General features: G+C 46.1%; 2 protein-coding genes across 2 annotated transcripts in view; both read right to left on the reverse strand.

Annotated features, from left to right (window-relative positions):
- Window positions 1-319: 319 nt before the first annotated feature.
- On the reverse strand, window positions 320-6387 carry LOC308217424 (solute carrier family 22 member 13-like; the record flags this gene model as incomplete). The annotated part of the gene is made up of 10 exons (XM_080610486.1): window positions 320-415; window positions 933-1143; window positions 1270-1378; window positions 1860-2074; window positions 2390-2484; window positions 2984-3104; window positions 3606-3774; window positions 4335-4489; window positions 4837-4940; window positions 6016-6387. The coding sequence occupies 10 exons, from the start codon at window positions 6385-6387 to the stop codon at window positions 320-322; spliced, it is 1647 nt and encodes a 548-aa protein (XP_080466612.1).
- Window positions 6388-8787: 2400 nt separating this feature from the next.
- Window positions 8788-21657, reverse strand: part of OXSR1 (oxidative stress responsive kinase 1) — a 93836-nt gene continuing 80966 nt past the window's right edge. Inside the window, exons 12-18 of the mRNA XM_080611728.1 lie at window positions 18706-18741; window positions 16554-16712; window positions 14416-14489; window positions 13629-13681; window positions 13148-13216; window positions 12198-12262; window positions 8788-11433 (exon numbers count right to left, since the gene is read on the reverse strand). Of these exons, the coding sequence (XP_080467854.1) occupies window positions 11359-11433; window positions 12198-12262; window positions 13148-13216; window positions 13629-13681; window positions 14416-14489; window positions 16554-16712; window positions 18706-18741 (531 nt within the window). The 3' untranslated portion in view covers window positions 8788-11358. The remainder of the gene's footprint in view (window positions 11434-12197; window positions 12263-13147; window positions 13217-13628; window positions 13682-14415; window positions 14490-16553; window positions 16713-18705; window positions 18742-21657) is intronic.

Consider the following 21657-nt stretch of genomic DNA (forward strand, 5'->3'; position numbering starts at 1 on the left):
TGTTTCCAGCACAGATCCAAATCACAGCCCCATACCAGCTACTATGAAGAAAATAAACTCTATCCCAGACACAACCTACACACCCTTACATGAAAAGCATCAGATTTTCTCCAGCAAGAGCAGCCTTGAACACCAGAGAGCACACAGTGCCTGAGGACAAGCCATAGGGGGAGAGGCAAGAAAACAAAAAGGAAAGGAAAGACAAGAACTGGCAGTGATCACTTGAGAGGTGGTGGTGTCCTGCAAATGGAGACCCTGCCAGTCCCCGGTGCTGACACAGCGCAAAGTTGCCTTTAGCCAGAGCCACTTGCAGGCCCAGCTAGAACTGAGTGCTCTTTGTGTACTCATTGTCTTGGCCACCACCTTTTCCTTTCACATGTCCATTTTCAGAGCTGCTGCTGGCATTTTCACAGACCTAATGAAAACGAAAAGAATTTAAAAACAAAGAAAGACCCATTCTGAGCTGATGGCAGCCTTCTCTGAAACACCCAGCCCTTAGCAACCTGGCTTCCCACTGACCACAGGCTCTGTGCCCCTGTTGGCACCTTCTCCCAGCAGGACAACAAAAGTGCCAGGTTGCAATTCCACTCAGTCCCATGGGGAACGGAGGCTGGGAGATACGGGAGTACAAAAGCCAGAGAACACGGCTATAAGGCACCAACCCTTCCCGGAGAGGGCAGAGGGAGGCAAGCGAAGAACCAGCCATTCTTGGAGTCCTTCCGGTCCATGGACAGGGATGAAGGGATGACCATCACAGGCAGGGTTATGGGGCCCCCATACCTCTCTCCACAGTGGGGCAGCCCCACTTCCTGCCCTCCCACCACTGTAAGCCTCAAAGAAACTCCCAGCCCATGCAATGCTCACAGCCTCCCACAGCACTGGTGCCCCACATCCTTGCCCAAGAGGCAGCACCAGCACCACCGGATCCTCACCTGGGCTGGGGGACAGCCATCCCTTGTGTCATCCGCCAGGTCAGTGCCGCGGGTCTCGGGCAGCAGGAAGCAGAACAGCCCCACCACCACGGTGACACTGCCGAAGATGGCCATGGGGATGGCCGGGTGGTACCGGTCCAGCAGCAGCACCAGGGGCGCTATGATCCCCGCCAGCCGCGCAGACATCGAGCACAGCCCCACGCCGGTTTGCCTGGGGAGTGAGGGGCAGTGCAAGGGGCAGGCAGGGGGCACCATGGGCTGAGTGCAGCCATGGGGGCAAGTGGGCACTGCCACCAGCCATGGCAGGGGGGAGCTCTGGTGCATGGGGAGCCCTCACCTGATGACCGTGGGGAAGAGCTCTGCAGAGTAGACATAAGAGGTGGAGAAGGAGGCTGTGGCTGTAAACTTCCCAATGGTGGCCAGGACGGTGGTCACCATGGGCTGATCTGAAGGGAGGAGGAGAGAATACTGCTGTGAGATGAGGGAGGGCCCAGCACCACTCAGGGATGGAGATTTGGGGATGTATGGGAACGACTGCATCGCTTGTAGAAAGCCATCACCTCTGACAAAACCTGAGCATGGTCTGAGGACCAGCTCTGGCCTGGGTGCCACCTTCAGCTCACTTTGCATCCATCAGCTCAGCTCCCCACATATTCATTTTCCCAGAGGACAGCTGTGCTAATAAAAGGCCTACTGAGCCCAGCTCTGCCCTCTCCTGTCACAATTGTCAGTAAAAGTTTGCTGACCACAATGAGCTCTGGGGAGTGAACCAAGTCACTTGTGGCCATGGCATCAGAGACAGCTCAAGCCCTGAGAGAGGTGAGTCAGTTTGGTTGGAAGGACAGGAAGGACCAGCAAGGGAAGGGCTGGGGCTCTGTGCCACCCTCTCCCAGAGGTTGTCCTCTCAGGTAGAAAGAGGTCATTCACCTTCAGGGATGCCAATGATGATCAGACAGATGAGGCCACTCAGTATCAGGAGAACAGCCTGGGTTTTCTTCCTCCCGAACCACTGCAGCACGAAGATACAACCAACACGGGCGGGGATTTCCACTGCTCCAAAGGCAAGCTGTGTCAGGTAGATGTCCAGACCAAAGTTTGTCACATTCAGGCTCAGCCCGTAGTAGACAAGGCTGTTCACAAACCTGAAAGCCAGGCAGGGTGGCACTGAGCATACCTATTGGCCATGAGCAAATACAATAGTGATCTCCAATGACAACATTTTGACTAAGCCATGGCATTTGCAAGGGGACATAAAACTAGAATACCACAAGACTGCCAAAGCTGGAATGGCTCCAACCTGTCCCACAAACCACACAGCATCTTGAATGGCCAGAAACAGAAACAACCAACAACAACACCCAAAAAACCACAAGGTGAAATTGCAATTGTGAGTAACCTTCAATCACTGCTTTCCTTCCCCTAGAAGCTTGGGAGGAGGGGACCAGGACACGCCTTACCAGGTGCAGATTGTGATCAAAGTCACCTTCCGCAGGTGCTTCTTCCGAAAGAGATCCAGAGCACTTCCAGGCTTGGGCTGAGTCTCGGGCTTCAACTGCCAAATGCAGAAAGGCAGAGTCAGAGCAGGCAAAGGAAACCCCTGGCGAGCTCCTTTCCATCTGCAGCCAAAGGAAAGCCCCAGCGGGACAGGCCTGTGATCCTGAACTGCTCTGGGAAGGCAGGAGGCTCACTGAGGGTGGGCGCCTGTGCCTGTGCTCTGGGTGCCCCGTGTGCTGCTTTGGTGAGCAAGAGGTTCCTGGGCATGAACGTCTCCAAAGTGCAGGGCTTTGGGGTGCGCAAGGAGGTGACCCCCTTTGGGCACTTGTGCATGGGAAACCACAGACTGAACAGAGACCTCGTGCTCGTCACCAGCAGCAGCTGAGCCTCTTCCCTGACCTTGTCTTGCTGCGGCGCAGCTGAAGCTGGAGCCAGCCACATCCGTCCCCAAATCATCCCCAGTGGCCATGGAAGGGTGTCCATGGGATAAACCTCAGCTCCAGGGCTGCTACAAACACAAGCACAGAGGAAAGCAGCTCTGCAGCCCCTGCAAGTACCTGCTTCAGGAGTTCCGGTGGGATGGTGCGCTTGTTGATGGATGCTGCCTTCTGGAGGACCTTCTTAGCTTCTTCTATCCTGCCTTTTATCACCAGCCACCGAGCGGACTCTGGGAGCACCCTGCAAAGGGGATGAAATGCAGAGATGCTGCTGCAACCTGCTGGGTTTCACAGAATCACAGAATCCCAAGGGTTGGAAGGGACCTCAAAAGATCATCTAGTCCAACCCCCCTGCAAGAGCAGGGTAACCTAGAGTACATCACACAGGAACTTGTCCAGCCGGGCCTTGAATATCTCCAGCGTAGGAGACTCCACAACGCCCCTGGGCAACCTGTTCCAGTGCTCGGTTTCCCCACAGCCCATCTCCCTGTTAGCACTTCCAGCAAGCAATGAGCATTACATACTCTACCTTTAGGCTTCAAAGGCCATATTTGAGGGCCTGCAGCAAAGCAGCTGCTGCTCTCAGAGGTCCAGTGTTCCAAAGAGATGTGCTGAGGTCTGCAGAAGTCCCTTCATCACCTATACTCTAATGGGGAAGACCCAGCCTGCTCCTGAGCTGACACCTCCTCACTGCCACCCTTCACACCCGCTGCTCTCATGTCTTCAGGAAGCTCTGCCTTACCAGATGTAGAAGAAAAGAGCAAACACAGGAGCAGATCCTGCAATCTGCAGCAGCCTCCAGTTGTGAATACCGTAACTCAAGCCAGGGATAATCATCTGACCGATGGCGAAGCAGCAGTGAGAAGTAAGCACTGCCTTTGGCCGATGGGAGACACCAACCCATTCTGTAGCTGAGGAGAAGAACAAAAGTTCAGGGTCATCCGTGCAAATGAGTTCCTCTGTGTAAACTCCTCCCTTTGAGAAGAGCTCCCATGAAGGTGAGGACAGGAGACCAGCAGTCAGAGCTCTGGCATCAGTCATACATGCAAGTTGTCCATGCTTCATAAGATTCATCACCTCTCCTTATCATCAGGGTGTTCTGGTTCTCTGCAGGATGCGAAGCCCAGGTATGTCCCCTCTGCTCTTAGTATCCACAGAGCTGCACACTGAGGCGGGGCCAGGGCCCAAACCCATTGTGTCCCACAGCCACTGTGCTCTTTCCCTGCACTGACCTCCTGAACTGGGAGGCTGTCCCCTTGCCCCCTTCTGAGCACTGGCATGGGAGAGATACTCCTTATGGCTCTCACTTAGGATTAAGGAGACGCCAAAGTGCCAAAGGATAGGGCAGAGAAAGACCTGAACTCATAGAAGTGTTTTTCAAGACATATATGATATTTATTTCTTTACAGAGCTTTCCTATCATGTCTTGAGGCCACATTTGTCTGCCTCAGCGCATGAGCATCCTACTCACCCAAGGACAGTATCGAAATGGTGATCCCTGCCACTGAAGCCCCCACGACACATCTGAAGGCCATGTACACATCAAAATGGGGCACAAAGGCAATTGCTACCCCAAACAAGCCCTGGAGGAAGATGGAGATCAGAATGATTGGACGGCGGCCCATCCTGGAGAGGAAGAGAGAAGACACAGTTGGTATCTGGAGAAGCCCCATGGAGATGAAGAAGAGCCCAGTGGGTTGCAACAGTGACTGTATCACCCTCTCTCAAGGGTGATAGAGCTCACTTAGACTAGACTCTGGGTTGACATGTGAAGCACCCTGCACACACACTGTGCCTTTTTCCCTCCTACTCCCTGTGTGGCCATGCCCTCACAGGACCTCAGGACTTTGGTCAGGGTCCCTGTGAGTGAAGAGTAGTGACAAAACACACAGGGTGCAGTGCCCAAAAAGGCTCAGAGCAGCATGCTGGCTCTACACAGGCCCTGGACCTTTGCTGTGGCTGTGTTTCCTCACCTGTCACTCAGTGGCCCAAAGATCATGGATCCTAGGAACATCCCAAGCATGTAGATGGACTGGGAGATGTCATTCAGGTCCTTCCTGTCGCACACCAGGTCAAACTGGAGGAAGGAAACACAGATGCTTTTGTTCTCAACAGGCTGCAGGTGCTTTCCGATCCTCCCTCCAATGACGTGAGTGTTCATTCTATGCGCATAGCACACAGGTCAGTAGCAGGACAAGCCCATGGGGCCCTCAGTGGTGCCACTCTCCCAAGAACCAGAACTTGCAGGACTCCCCTTCAGCCCAAGCACCCACAGGGGAGCCTTCTGGTTGGCAAATTTTGCTTAAGTGGGACCTGGGACAGAAGTCCTGGCAGCTTCCTTTTTCTCCTGGAGTGCCTGCCCTCCCGGAGGAGAAGGGATGAGTACAGTGCTGACTCCTGGGCCAAACAGTTTCTGTTAGAGGGATGATCTGCAACCACCAGCACCACCACATAGAGGGCATCTATAGAGTCACATAGGACAGATCATGTATAGGAAGTACAAGAGAGGTCAGAAAGCACAGAAAGAAGCTCAGCACTGCTCACTGGAGCACAGTTGGTGTTACTGAAGCTGCTGTTGCATGTTAGATGTGTGGCTTCACCAGCTTTCCTGTCCTTACTGAATCTGGTACCTCCACACTAGGAGCGGTGAGGAACTCGTGCTGTTTGCAACAGCCTGAGCTGGAATAATGATGCAGAGGTTCTGAGGCAGACATCGCACCACTGCTCACCATCACAGCTCCCCACCTTGTATGTGAGCAGAAACTAAGCTCTGAGCTCTGCCTCCTTCCCCTGGCCAGGATGTCTGAAGCACAAAGCTGTGCACAGGGACAAGTTGGCAGGTTACCCCGTATCTGCAGAGGGGCGCATGGGGCAAGAAGACCCAGAGAGTCCCACCAGAAATTATTATTCTCTCCACTCTGTGATGAGCCACAGGCACAGAATGAGTGCTCTCTGCCTGTGGCTTTGCTGATACCTGTATCGCAGCCTGGAACTACTCCAGGACCACAACAGGGGGCTGGGTGGTGGAGCCAAGGTCCCCAAAACACACCTGATGTGCACCTTAGCCCAGCACCAGCTTTGACTGAACTGCAGAACAGGGCAACTGTCCCATCCCTTCCATATCCCCAGCACATCAAAAGGCAATTACAGACCTCGGTCAGCAGGGACGGTGCTTGTGCTGAGGGGTACACCCAGCCACTGCTGCACTTCTCTGTGGCATTCAGGCCATACATGACAAGGGAATCGAGGTCCCAGTCCACCGGTGAGTACATGGAGCACTGCTCGTACGCCCCATCCGCATCCCGGGGCAGGGTGAGGTTCAGCTGCTCTTCCTCCGTCAGGTTGTGGCCAATGGCACGTATCCAGCTGGTGTTGCAGTGATGAGGCTCATCCAGAACCATAAAAAGCTGACAAAACTGGTGGAAAGGCAGAGTGAAGCATGGAAGCAAGGTGAGCAGCACCAGCCGTTTCTGAAATGGCCCAAAATCACCAATTGCTTTCAAAATCTCCCCGGCGCCCGACATTGGAAGCTGCATCTAGAACAGGACAGTGCTGGGACAGACTTTCCAGAGGGCTGGAATTAATGTTTAAACCTAAGATAAGCCCTGCAGTCATAGGCAGCCACCACAAATATGTTAAGTCAGGATAGACTTAATGCCTGATGTTTTACCTGTCCTAAGTACACCATGTAATACATTAATCATCTCTGTGCCACCCACAAGCCTAGGGTGCTGGCTGGAGCAGAAGGACCCTTGTTTCACGGAACCTGGCCACCTTCCAGGGCCAGGTGTCATTGACAGAGGAAAAAGACTCTTCTCCAAAGCAGCTGCGAGCACTGCGTTTGCTGAACCACTGAGACAGTCCCCAGCAGTTCCACTCAGGAAAGCAAGGTTCAGAGAGACCAAAACAGCCCAGCATGTTGAAGAGCTGGGAAACCTCCAAGGAAATAAAGGGAGTGATGCTAACGGATGAGCAGAGCCAGAGATGAGGAAAAGCAACCGGTTGGCTGTGGTTCCAGGTGACAGGAGTCTCCATCTCCTTCAGCTTTTGCAGCTTCCCTGTACAACCACAGGCAAGCCATGCATGGGATGCCACCAACTCATTTAATAAATATTTCCCCAGTGCTGGACCCTGGCAGCCATATCTGCAGAGACAAGCTTCCCTGGGGCTGAATCCGGTACCTAAACCTAAGATGAGCCCTGCAGCAATAGGCAATCATGGATATGCAAATATGAAGACAAAGCAATGCTCTGGGTTGGGATTTGTACTCACACTGCATTCCCATTAAGTGAAACAAATTTCAGGAGGCACATACCATCCAGGGGAGGTTCCTTTCCAGGTGGAAACTCAGCAGCTGGGGGGAGATAGAATCATAGAATGGTTTGGGTTGGAAGGGACCTCAAGGCTCATCTCATTCTAACCCCCTGCCATGGGCAGGGACACCTTCCACTAGACCAGGTTGCTCCAAGCCCCGTTCAACCTGGCCTCGAACACTGCCAGGGATGGGGCAGCCACAGCTTCTCTAGGCAACCTGTGCCAGGGCCTCACCACCCTTACAGGGGAGAACTTCTTCCCAATATCTAATCTAAATCTACCCTTCATCAGTTTAAAACCATTCCCCCTTGTCCTATCCCTGCATATCCTTGTAAAAAGTCCCTCTCCAGCTTTCTGGTTGGCCCCTTTAGGCATTAGAAGCTGCTCTAAGATCTCACCAGAGCCTTCTCTTCTCCAGGCTGAACAAGCCCAGCTCTCTCAGCCTGTCTCCATAGCAGAGGTGCTCCAGCCCTCAGAGCATCATTGCAGGGTGCGCGGAGACCTCATAGCAGCCTTCCAGTATCTGAAGGGGGCCTACAAGGATGCTGGGGAGGAACTATTCATCAGGGACTGTAGTGACAGGACAAGGGGTAACGGGTTCAAACTTAAACAGGGGAAGTTTAGATTGGATACAAGGAAGAAATTCTTTACTGAGAGGGTGGTGAGGCACTGGAATGGGTTGCCCAGGGAAGTTCTGAATGCTCCATCCCTGGCAGTGTTCAAGGCCAGGTTGGACAGAGCCTTGGGTGGCATGGTTTAGTGTGGGGTGTCCCTGCCCATGGCAGGGGGGTTGGAACTAGATGATCTTAAGGTCCTTTCCAACCCTAACTATTCTATGATTCTATGATCTTCATAGTAGCGGCCAGTGCCAGGTCACAGAAGTATTTCCAATCTTATGGCAAGAGGTTTGCTGATAGTCTGCCATCAGTCTCACCACACTTGGGCAAGACCTTCCACTTCAGGTATCTCTTTGCTCTCACAACCCAAAGCACAACCACTGGCACACAAGTAAGTTGCAGGAGGGGATACTGGTGCTCAGAAAGGAATGGCTGAGCTACAGCTAAAGAGCTGTCAGGATGACAAGAGCTGGGGACATGCCTGGACTCTACCTCTCACATAAGTAAGTCTTCTGGAAGTCCTAGCTCCATTACAAATGCAATGAGAGATCTCAGAGGCACCTCTGGATCAGATCTGCCCTGAAGCCTCAAATTCAGAAAGAACAAGTATTGTGGACGTGGAGAGGGGAGAGTGCAGCTCATGCTCCAAATGCTTTCAGAGTATAAATCATTCACTTTAATACCAGGCTATGTCACCCTGAGGCATTCCTGGACAGGGAAAGCTCATTCCCAGCTGCACAGGGCACGAAGAGCTTGGAGAAACCTTTCAGATGAAGACAAGCCCTCAGGGTACAACCCCAACTGCCATCCTGGCTCCATTTCTGCACACAACTCCTACAGAACACGCCCACCCTGTCTTCCCATGGGCTCTCAAACTTCCCACCAGCCAAAACAGAAATGCTCCAGGGGTAACAGACACCACTGGGACAAACCCCTTCCCCAACACACACCATCCAACCCGATGACACATAAACCACACACCAAACACATGGCAATGGACAATTTGTTCTTTATTGATTAAAAATTAGAGACATGCAGTAAAATACAAAGTCCAAAAAAGGAAAAAAGCCTGAATATTTTACATCTTTCATTATAATCTACAATACACCAAAGTTGTGAAGAGGATCCGTTTTCATTAACAGAGCATTGTCCTTAAAAGTAGGAACTAACTTAAAATTACCACCTGATTCCAGGTTCAGATCAGAAATTTGCACAAAAACCAAATTCTTAATGACACTGGAAAACAATTATGAACAGCATTGGCACTTACTGGAACAACATCAGAAAAGACAGTTGTCTAGCACTGTAATAGCCCAAGTAAATATTTTGGATCCCTACCCAAAACATCTGGAGATCTATAAAGCAAAAAAACATGTTTCTTCCTTATTTTCTCCATTGAAGAATCAAGGAGCCTTAGGTTAGGGTGACCTCAAGCTCTTAAAAGTCCTGGCTTTGGGAAGGTGGGGAATAACTTAATAAATAGACACTGCATTGTTCCATTTGACCAGTTTGAGCTCTACCTTTCTCAGCACCAGTACACAAATGAAGGAGGTCCCCATGGCATGCAGAGAGAAGGGAAAATAATACTGTACCAAGACTACCTCATCCCCATGTCCTAAGGGTTTCCAATACACCTGTATTGAGCACAGGGTGACAAGAGGCCAGCCTGCTCTTCCCAAGCCAAGAAGCTCAATGAGGGACACCACAAGGAGTGTTTTGTGTCAGACAACAGGAGGAAGCACCAGAGGTGCCACATGCATGTGCAAGCACACACTTGGACAAACTCAGCTACCACCAACTCCCTGGTATGAGGCACCCGCTTTCTGGGCTCTGGAGAACATCTGCTCAGCACCCTGACATGCTCTCAACTCCTAAACCCTCTTTCTCCTCTCCCTCCCCTTCACACTCACCAGCCACAGGGCTGCAAATAGCCCATGGGGACATACCCAATATCCACCTAGAGGCTAAAAGCATCAAGGGCCATATAAAAAGAACATGCATAATTTGGGAAGCTTCCACAGCTGCTCATAAAGAACAACATATAAATACAGATTGTTCATCTGAAGACTTGGAAATAAAAAAGTCCTAATTGAACTCAGTCATTCTGCTCTGTTTCTGCATTGTTTGTGGCTGATGGAAACAAAACACGTTTCCATCTGCGTGCTAAATTACAGACTTGCGATTTCTGTGTAGAAAACACTCCAGAGCCAATAGCAGTTATAAAGGCCAACTGTGAAACAGTAGGGAAAAAAAGTCAACACCATTTATTATTCACATATTGCATTACAAGTGTCTCTTATCAAACTCGGAGTATAATTTATATTACTCATGTAGAAACTCAACTTCAACACCACATAGAAAGAAAAGCTAAATACGTGTGTGACAGGGTTGCAGTGACATCCTGATCAAATGTGGAGGCTCGGACCCACAACCCGAGCGACTAGTGCAGGAAGGACACAGCCCGGCGCTCGCTTGCCCAGTACTACCACTCTACTGGCGATTCTTTATTGCTGTAAAACACGACAGGGATGGTTCCACGGGTACCAGTTTGCAAAGGATTAGGAGACACGTTGGGAGGACTCACGCAGCCAGGCATAACAGACTGGGCTTCAGGAACAGGCTGAAGTGCATTGTTTCCAAATGCAGAGTGACGCACATCTCCTCTCCCTCTGATCACAAATATTTTGTTGATCATCTGAAAGACCAGTTTCCGGACAGCAATGCCTCATGGGTCTGCTTCAAGAATAGACTACATCTAAGATGCAGAATGAAAGACATTTTGTTGAAGGACTGCTTTAACGCAAATTGAAAGGTTCAGCCCTCATGCCACGCCTGGCACTCATGTGGAGAGAACCAAAGTGGTACAAAATAAAATAAAATGAAATAAAATTAAGGCAGTTTACAAAGGGAAGCTGACTTCTAACACCTCAAAGTCAAGGAACTTCTCAAAAACACAAACACAAGGGACGGTGGCTCTCCCTCCCGTGGGTTAAGACTTGGCTTGCTTTCTCAGACGCAAGCACTCAAACCAGCAGTTTTAAAAACACACAGCCGAAGAGAAGCAGATTTCTCAGCACTCCAGGTGACCCAAACAACATGTACATTGGTGTTTCAGATAGGAGGAGCAAGTAAAGGACAAAAAAAAAGATCCATTCAGTATTAAAACTTGTGCAAAAATAGCAAGTGAAAAAAATGAAACCACATGTAAGCAAACACTTAGGCAAGATCATCAGAGCAGTGGAACCCCCTGCTTCGTACTCAGTAGTATTTTTCTTTAAAGTAAGGCAATAATAAAATGAACATGCAGGCAATGACGTGTTGGATCTGCATGTTTGAGATGACAGATACAAAAACATGAGAGTTGTTTACAAAAGGTGTAAACGCCATCGGTAATTTCAGGAAGGTTTGTGATCCTATTAAGGAAAATGTTAAAGCTTCTAGGAAGGGGGCTGAAGTTCAATTCTTTGGCAGTAGTGGTTTTTTTTTTTTCTTTTAGGCTAACAGAAGCATTACGAATATGCACATGTGGGTTCTCGGTTGGGAAACATCTTCTGGGACCATTGTTTAGCTGATGCTGAGCTGTGCAAATCCTATAAGTTTGCCATCATCAGGAATATCTGAGCCTTCAACACCAGATGCCTGAAACACAAGGAACAGAAATCCAAATAGCAACACACATGTTCTACCTGCCGATATCTACCACCCTACATAACACAACAAGGTGTATCAGGTATCTCCTCCATGGGGAGGAAGCAGCCACAGGGATGTCTTTTTTATTTGAAGATAGGAAGGGCTGGGACTGAAGTCTTGCCAGTATCTGCTCTGATCAGGGCCATGTGCACTAACTGGAGCAAAACAAGTGAAAACTCCTTACAGAAAGAGTACAAAATAATGGCACTTATTGCTTCACTACCAATAAACTGGTTACACCATTTTTCCTGCGCATCCCACACTCCCCTGTCCCCTTCCTGCTTTATCTCTTCATTTCCTTCTCAGAGGCTATGTGTCTGGGCCATCTTCATTCTCCTCCTCCAAAAAAGGAGCTCGTGGCATTTTTCAGCCCACTTACCTGCCCTGAAGTATTTCTACCCTTTCTGGGCAACTGTAGGCTCCAAGCCCAGAAATATTGTTTTGTAACATTTTGATATGCTTATCAGCCAGGATAAGGGAATATTTGTATTAGCACATCATCTCACACTTATTTAACCCAGGTGCTGCCGAGAGGACACAAGTGGGAACCTGCATTGCCTACTGTTAGACAACCACAGCAGGAAGCTTTGGGAAAGAAAGGAGCATATAGAATGCATACATTAGATGCCTACAGTAGACATCACAGGCACCTAAATGTAATGCCTTCTCTTTGCAAGTGACAACTTGTTCAATTAGGGAACAGGAATAAATACCAGTTTGAAAGTGACGGATCTGTTGGCTTGGGGCTCTTCCACAATTTTCTGCAAATTAGCTGCAACTGAAATCACACACAGAGAAAATGGGCAAATATTAGGATAGGCTAGAGAAAAACATCCCACTCACTAGGTCTTTTTCTGTTACCCAAACTTAAAACTTTCTAAAATGAAAAAAAAAAAAAAGAAAAGTTTAGGTCTCAATTAGACTCTACCTATTTAAATCTATTGCTTTAAACTGAAAATACTGCCATTTCTTACTATACTTCTTTTTTAAATGTAGTTATTTTTTCCTGGATGTGGTGGGATTAGTAGTAATAAACCGCCCAGGTGCACCTGGAAATCAAGTTAATTTCACACTAGCAGCCCTTCCGAATGTTGCAGCCCATGTATAAGGATCAGTTTTGCTTGCTGTAGTTGAAATATATAGGCAGTGCTGACAATTTAGAAGTCCCACCTGCTGCACAGAAGGACACATTTACTTAGCAAACTGTTGCTAGCAATAGCTGCTCATACCCACCCAACACGTGCTGCTGCTGTAGTGCATGTGCATGTCATGCTTCCTTCCCCAGCCCTACTTAAAAAAGCCAGGCTTATTCCAGTTGCAGACCTCTCTTGTGCAGTACTTGTGAAAAGTACAGGCTTATGGAGAAATTTGGCAATGTGTGTATCCCAGTGACAATGATTCAGCTAATGCATTGATTAGCCCTCATTTTGCATTACAAGGAACATTTGCTTCATAAGGTTTCCAACTAAGTCTTTTTCTTGTGGACTGGGGGATGCCTACATGTACTGGCACAGAACTGTCACAATTAAGAGTGGTTTTGTAGAGCCACTGGGGTAGAGAACCAAGGCCACAGCAAACTCCCACAGTAGCCATTAATCAGGTCATTTTAAACATGCAAAAAATTGCTGAAATGGTTAGAGCAGAAAAAATAATACATAATTACCTATTACAAGATCTCTGCCATCAACAAGACCTGCTGAAATGAGTTCTTGAGACACACCGTCAGCAGTATCTGTTGGGCAGAAACCCAAGAGCCAGTCACCACATAACAGAAACTGTCCAGCTGATGAAGGCATCACACAGAAACCTAATCGCACTTATACAAACCAAACAGCAAAAGTGCTGCTTACACAAGACAGACAATAAGGTGTACATCAGGTGCAGTCAGACAACTCTGAAATATACTGTCAAACTCTGAAATGGAATTCTCTGAAAGGCTTATGGTGATATGGATATGGTGATATTCATGAACAGTTTTACTAGAAGGGTCTTCTCAACAGCAGTGCTCCAAGCCCAACTATAGGGCAAGCCCTTTAAGAATGCACAGGCACTCATACAGGGTTTCCATACACACAACTGCACACCAAACACAGAACCTTGCCTTTCCCAAGCCACCTTCACACACTAATTTCCCACCAGCTCACCTCTCCCTGGGGTAAATTCAAATCGAATATCGTTGAGCTCTTTTTTTGAATTCCTGTGGGAAGAAGAGAATTTTATACAGAAGAGACCATTTAATTGCTCTTAGAGGTGCCCAAAAGAAAGTGCTGCCATTGAATAATCAGTCTGTGAAAAGCAAGTTCATTGCAGCCTTCCCCCTTCAAGGCAAAACTAATCATTTGGGTGTGCATCTGGAAGCAGGGTTCCTGGCATTGTCTGCCTCAGCCTGACAGAGCCCAAATTGGCTGAAGTCCAGGATGAGTGCCAGCTCTTTGGTACAAGGCCATGTTGTTCCAGTGTCTCAGCAACTCATACCTGTCAGCAGAAATATCCTTAAAGAACATCCTTCAGAGGAAGGAAGCACTCGGGGATTGCAGATGCACACACATCATGCAACTGTCCAAGAATGACTGGGAGGTGATGCTCAGAAGTCCCAGTCCAATGCTTATCAACAACTAAGATGTCTACAGAAATAAGAGGCAGACTTCTTAAATGAGAAACATCAATATGTGTAATAAGAATGCACTTACAATCCTTTTGCTGCCTGTTTCAAGGGACACAGACCAGAATCCATGCCTTGAATCAGGTAAAAGCTCTTCACTCTCAGAACTGGCTGAAGTTGTGCCTGAATAGTAAGGTGGTCCAGAACAAGGTGAAGATCCCTGATCCCCTTTAGGGAACCCAGTTAATTCCTCCTTTCCAACTCTGTTAAGTCTTCCACCACCTGTCTCTACAAAGGCTCAGTTTGATGGGTCAGTTTTGTGTCCTTACCTTAACCTTAATACAAGGCTGATGGGGACTTTTGTATCTTCCTGTACCGGAGGTGCAGCAGGGGGAGGTGGGGCCTGCAACAGGATTACATCGTTTTAAAGTAGATTTAACACTTCCTTTCTCTGGTTTTAAAACTAGAGGTAACCTTGATTGACTAGAAACAAAAATAAAAGTTAAACTCATCACTGGAATCATGACCCTGCAGTGAAAACAACAGACTAATGAAACAGGAGAACTTCACACTTAAATAGTAACCCAGGAGGTGCTCTCTGCAGTTGTCTTGAAAAGACTATAAACTACACTGCTTTGAGATATGCCAAAATGGCAGGAGACTTCAGAATAAGCGCTAAATGTAAAAAAATTGCTTGCTTTGCATCAAAACTTAAGATTATGGGGCACTGATGACAGCTTCAATACCTCCTTTATTTTAATCCCTGTCCCAAACATCTGATTTAAAAACCTGATGCAGTTATGAAGAGTACCTAGGAAATAATTTAAATGGCAGATCAGCATACATTTTTAGTTACTTTTACTCCAGCTGTTGGTGCTCTTGTGCTAGCAACAGAGCTCAGGGCTTCTGATAGCAATCTTGGTTCTGTTGAAACTGAAAGCTTTACCAGATCAGTGAAAACAAACAAGGGCTCATAGACAAGCCCAGAGGTCTGCAAAACAGTAACCAACAAGCTACAAGAACCAGGAGAGGTATAAAGAGTAACACACTGATACAAAGAGCTGTAAAGAAGAACATATTAACAAAAAAGAGCTACAAAGAACATAGTGACAAAGAGCTACAAAGAACACACACTGCCACAAAGGTATGAGGTTTACCTTAGGACAAGGTACCAACAAATAAGCTATTGCCACTAGTGGCAGGGAGCAAGATACTCTACTAGCGCAAATCAAAACACTTTCACTGAGACCAACACTGCTACTTCCTTTTACTGGACTGAGAGTCCTGGCCTTCAACCCTACATGAAGTTCAGGGATTAAACACTGGCCCTTTTCCAGGAGATTTGAAGGGGTTTGATTTAAGTATTAAAGTATTAGTGTAGCCAAGAATATGTCAGACCCAACTCCACTATTTTTGTTTAATGTCTAAGGAGCTATCTTTAACAGTTTTGTAAACAGGAACATGAGCTGACTGCAGTGAAGCGATGCACCTATCTTCCATGTTCTCTAAAATAATGAAACACTTCTAGGAAGAGTAAGACTAAGAGTTCTTTTTCTAGCCAATACTGCCAAGTCTCTTCCTCTTGGATCTGTCAAAGGGTGATGGTAGCTTGGCCCCCTCCAACAGTTACAGCCTCTCCCCATCAATAAATATGAACATTAATGTCTTCTCTTATGAAAGAAAGGAGCCAGGAGTCTGGCAAACTTCATATTGCTTTAATCAACAAACAAGAAGACATGTTCCAAGTGTCTCAGTAATGATGTGGGTTGGCCCTTTTTCTCTTTTTAACACAAGTCAGAGCTCTTTCCTGACTGTGCAATGCCTATAAATACCTCCTACACATTAGGGTGATGTAGCTAAGAATTAAACACAAACTTGTCAAGCTTTCATATTGCCTGTAGATCCCCATAAAGGTCCATTCTCCCCTCTCTGCTTGAAATGCAAGTGTTTGAAATCATCATGAGGTTCAAAGCTTCCCAAAGATGGAGATTCTCCACAACTTTTGCTTGCTACAATGGCACTTTTAACCTAGGCCTTCTGTCTTTCTTCTGAAGTCTGGAGAACTCATATGTTCTGTTTTTTTCCCCTCTCACTTTTCTCTCCACTCTTACTTTATAGATGTCACTGATGCTGAGACACACCTTAAATACCAGGAAGAAGCAGCTACCACTTAAATGAGACTCTCCTTTTTTTCTTTACCTTTAACCTTGCCTCAAGCCAGAGTCCACTCCCTAAACAGCATAAAAAGTCACTGCTCACCCACAGAATACGCATGAAAAACTGCCACACCCACGTTGGCTATGTTCCTTTTGCAAGCCACCAGGCCAGCTGTCACTTCTGCATAAGCAGCAACATTAAATCAACTCCAGACAAGCACCTTCCACAGCTTCCGATAATTTTAGCTGTTCTGCTCCAGACTTGGCAAGTGTGAAAGCTGAAAGCTGGTACAAAGAGATTCTGATCTTACCTGGGCTGCTGCTGGGGCTGCTGAAGGAGCCTGTCTAGGTGGAGGAGGTACAGCAGTTTGAGGTTGTGCAGGTACTTGTCCTGCAGCCTGAGGTAGTTGAGTCGGTGCCTGTGCTGGAGCATTGAGTGAAGGACCTGGAGGCTCAGCTGATGGGAACAGCTGCAAGCAAAAGGGTGTTTTAATGAGAAAAGGAACTTGAGAGTTCTGACTCAAGCACCAGCTTTCCAAGAAGTGCTTGTCTGCTGCACATATCACTCAGAGATGCAAGGGCATTCCCAGGCCTTTAGGACACTAACACTGATCCCAAGTTGGTGTTCAAGGGGTTTAATGTGTCCTTATGTCTGGGGACCTCCCCGTCCCCCAGCCCTGACATTCGCAAGCTCTATTCACCAGTACAGAAAGGTACGAAATCAAGATATCAGCATGACCATGGATCTTGGACAAAAATTACACTCTGCAGTTAGCAAGGCTGGATGCACACAAATCATATCTTAGCTTGGATAAGCGCACCCTATCCTTTAGTTTCCCCCCTTCTCAGTTCCCAAGTCCTACTTTTATTTTTGAGTAGCCATGCAGTCACAGCAGAGCAACTCTGCTTTGATTTGCAGTTCCTTTCAGAGAACACAGCCTAGCAAAGCATGAAGATAACTATCAACATCTCCATTCATAAAACAAATGTCAGAGGCAGAGTAATCCAGACGTTCTACTGAAAACTGAATTCAGAGTTCTTTGAAACACACAGACAAACCTCTTAGATTTGGACTTATTAAAGATAAAAAAAATTATATACAATTAATTTGGGGGGAGGGGAAGAGCTAAATGACAGCTTGAACTTTTTCATCTCTTATGTTATTCAGAACAGGGAACCTGATTTTGGCATAGGAGGCAAAGGACTAAGTTTGACAATACTTCTTGATTGTGCCCTCCAACTTAGAGTAAGTTGTAGGAAATAAAAATCACCCTGAATATTGAAAACCTGGACAGCAGACCTCCACATCGCTGTATGTTAAGGCATGTATCACAATCAGGAAATTAATCCCAAATGGATTCTGGTTTCCAGCTTTTTCTTTGAATTTAGAGTTTATGTCAAATTATGGTGCCAGAACTATAGCCTTTTGTAAGATCTCCCTTTATAATCAATCCCTGGAAACAGATGAAGGAAGAACAGAACTATCCCAAGACTAATTTCTAGGAGACAGCTCTGTTTATCTTTTCACACAGGTAGAGAAAAGACAGACATGGCACAGCCTCCAGATGATAAGCACTCTCTATCACTGAAAGATAAGATATACCAATATATTTAATATAAGAAACACCAGACAGAACTGAAGGCAGGTTATAAATTGCAACTGAAGTTTTCTGTCATCAAATACTACCACAGATTTATTTCACAGTTCTGAGCATAGATTCCAAACCAGTGAACTAAGACTATGCAAAACAGACATTTTAAAGATGTGTTTTGTTGGTCATTTTTTGGAGTTTTTTTAAAGAGGAAACAGTAGAATCACAGAATGGTTTGGGTTGGAAGGGACCTTAAAGACCATCTATTTCCAAGCCCCCAGGGACACCTACCACTAGACCAGGTTGCTCAAAGCCCCATCCAACATGGCCTTGAACACTGCCAAGGATGGGGCAGCCACAGCTTCTCTGGGCAACCTGTGCCAGTGCCTCATCACCCTCACAGTGAAGAACTTCTTCCCAATATGTAACCTAAATATCCCCTCTGTCAACTTACAGCCATCACCTCTTGTCCTGTCCCTACCCACCCTTGTCAAAAGTCCCTCTCCAGCTTTCTTGTTGGCCCCTTTAGGCACTGGAAGCTGCTCTATGTTCTTCCCCAAAGCCTTCTCTTCTCCAGGCTGAATAAGCTCAGGTCTGTCAGCTGTCTCCACTGTTTTGAGATCTTACAACATACAGGCTTTTGCAATAGCAAGTAAAGTTGAACAGATCTACACCAAACTTATCTCTGGAAGACCTCTTGGCATTATATAGCCAATGATTCCTTTTATAAGGTTTTCAAGCAGAGCTCAGCTAGATACTAGCATTTACTTCACACAATATTGTTTTAAGAGGCTAATAAAAAACATGCCTTCAAGCAACAGCAATAACTAGGTATCATAATTTCAGAAAGCCATCTGCAATTATAGCTTACCTCAGAATTCTGTACAGGTTCTTTCACTCTGGGAGACTGAAAAACAGAGAAAAAGCTATCATTGCCTAGACAAAAGTGAAACTTACTGATTAGAAGGACTTATCAGAACCATACTGAACATATGAAATCTACACAATTGCTTTCAAGTTACATATATGTATTAAGATGAATAATAAAAGGGACACCACAATTTGTTGGCAACCTAATCATATCACGTCACCCAGAAACAGCAATGTTTCAAAAGTTGCAGTTGATATTTATACAGTGGCATACAATATCCTAAGCTGCTACCACTGTTCACTGTAGCAAAATCCAGTACTTCTGAAGATCACTCAGACTGGATCAAATTACTTGTGCACCAAGATGGCAAAACCCATTTTAAGTTATCCAAGTCTTTCAGAAAAAGATAAGCCACACAAATCTGCCTTGCAGAACTCTGCTGAGAAACAAATCCACTTCGTATATTTAGGGAACTAGTTTGCAAACCTACTTATTTAAATCATACAAAACCTGAGGAGGGGGAAATTAACCTTACTTGTGCTGCTTTATAGAAAGAACACTCTTGCCTGCCCTTCTTGCCCTTGGACTCTGCATTATGCCATGCACTCCATGAGAAAAAGCAGTGAAACAAAGAGATCAGTGGATTGGAGGGGAAAGTGCAGTCAAAGCAATGTGAACAACCTTTGCTTATCAGTAAAACAAAGATAACATGCATTAGCTATTCCACACGAGCAGAAGGAATTGCCAAGTACTCCTGCAATTAAGAGAGCCTGCAGCTTTGACTTATAACTAGTCCAATTACCATGTGGAGAAAGGTGGGACAACTTGGTCCCTGCTGGGATTAATAAAACAGATGTTCCTTCTCCATATAATGGTCTAAAAGACAGGTTCAGATTAGGACAGTACAAGTTTGACAGAAGAATGTAAGTCTCATGCCACTCTTCTGAGCCAGTTTATGCAGTAACCAATGTCACTACCATAACAAATACAGATCTGAGCAACTTGTAACATGTCATAGAATAGCGGGTTGGAAAGTACCTCAAGGATCATCTGGTCCAACCAATCATATGACCCAGATGCTTCTCATGAAAGAAAAATTGCATCTTATTCTCAGAACTGCAAGTTGCAAAAACCCCTCTGGACATGAGAAGGAACAGCTCATTCATGATGACTATGCACAGGCAGTGTCAGGAAAAAAGTGAGGCAGCTGGAAAGATAAAGCCTGAAATCCATCTAAATATGCTGAGCCTTCACTTGACAGTTACCAGGCAAGGTGAAAAACATGGCATTGCTCCCAGAGATGCTCCACATCTGCAGTGCTGTTCTTTCCAGCACAAAGCTCATATCCAAGAGTACCCTCTTAGAAATACCCTCAAGGAATAACTCAAAAGGAGCTTGTCTGAAAGATCACAGTGTGCTAGACACTGTACAGACAAGTATGGAAACACTGGCCCTGCCTCACAGCTAACAACTAACCCAGATACATGGCAAACAGAAGTAAACTAAGGGAAAGCATGGACAGAAAGGAAACAGGATAAACATTAGAAGATGTTTACCTAATTAAGGCACAAACAGGATGACTTCACGGGTGTGCCAAAAAAAAACATTAAATCTAACTTATTTTTGCTTGGGCAACCAGAGATAATGTGAGTAACCAGTGAAATGTGACCACACAGCATCCACTACACAGATTTAATCAGTAATGAAAGGTGAATGACTTAGGGGATGACATAGCACAATTGGTTTAATTTGAATTCAAGGTTTTAAATGCAGAGAGGAAAGAAGCTCACCAAGTCTTTAATGTCCAAAAGGTAACAGTGAGCCAGCAAGTCACCATATGGAATGAGCTGAATAAATATTTCTGACTCTGTTTACAATAAACATTTCTCTGCTTTCAGCTGCATCCCAGTAAGACTTGTACAATACACTTTTGTACATATTATAGACAAAAATTGGTGAATTTAAAAGTGAAGACAAGCAAAAAATACAAATCCTTTTTGTTTATGTAGATGCTTTTATGCAGGTTAATTATTAACTATTTTAGCAAATTAAGTCAATCTGCAAAGCATGGTTTTACTTTAAGGCTGACAGCAATAAAACACAGGTACAGATAGAATCACAGAATGGTTTGGGTTGGAAATGACCTTTAAAGATCATCTACTCCAGCCCACTGCAATGGGCAGGAATAGCACTTGACACCTAGTTAATGTAAGTTATTCTATTCTACAACTGAGGGATTACAGACAGGTGGAATTTATGCTCTGTGTTGGAAATATAGCCAAAACCACAGGATAAACACCAGTCCTCCATACACCACCATATTTGTGGCAAATGCTTGCAGTTTGCGTACAAGTCTTATGATCACCTGAAAAAGGATCAAATGCATGAGGTGTACAGGCATTCCTGTCCTTTCACATTAAGGTATAAGAAAATTACTCAAAAGCTGTGGGAAAGACACCCACGTCAGGATTCAAGTACCTAGGCAGACATGTAGTGAGGTCTAAGATACCATAGTGCCCTTTCTAACCTTCAGAAAGATACAGGTCTCCCAAAGTTCTGTTATATCTACATCGGGTGCCTCCAAAAGGGCAATATACTACTACATTTACATAACTGAATTGAGACCTATTGCTCCAACACCTATCCTAAAGGTTCCTTGAACAGGAGACCTAGAAGTAAAAGCTAAATTAGACAAGTATGCCCAAATTAGAGCAATCAGAACAGACGGCAGTACAAGGAAATACGCCAAAGCTTCGAGAAAAACAAATGGCTTGAAAAGGAGCCTGTAAACATGCGTGTCAATCTGCTTTTTAATGCGTAAGAGGAATGAAACAAGTAAGTACTGTTCAAAACACAGTAAACAGCGTTAAGTCATAGTACCTTGAGCTTAGAGACAAGATAGAACAAGTTCTAAGTAATCTCTGAAATAGAGTTAGGGTCTTTCACAATATT

This window comes from Psittacula echo (assembly GCF_963264785.1).
Source record: "Psittacula echo genome assembly, chromosome: 2".
NCBI classification, from domain to species: domain Eukaryota; kingdom Metazoa; phylum Chordata; class Aves; order Psittaciformes; family Psittacidae; genus Psittacula; species Psittacula echo.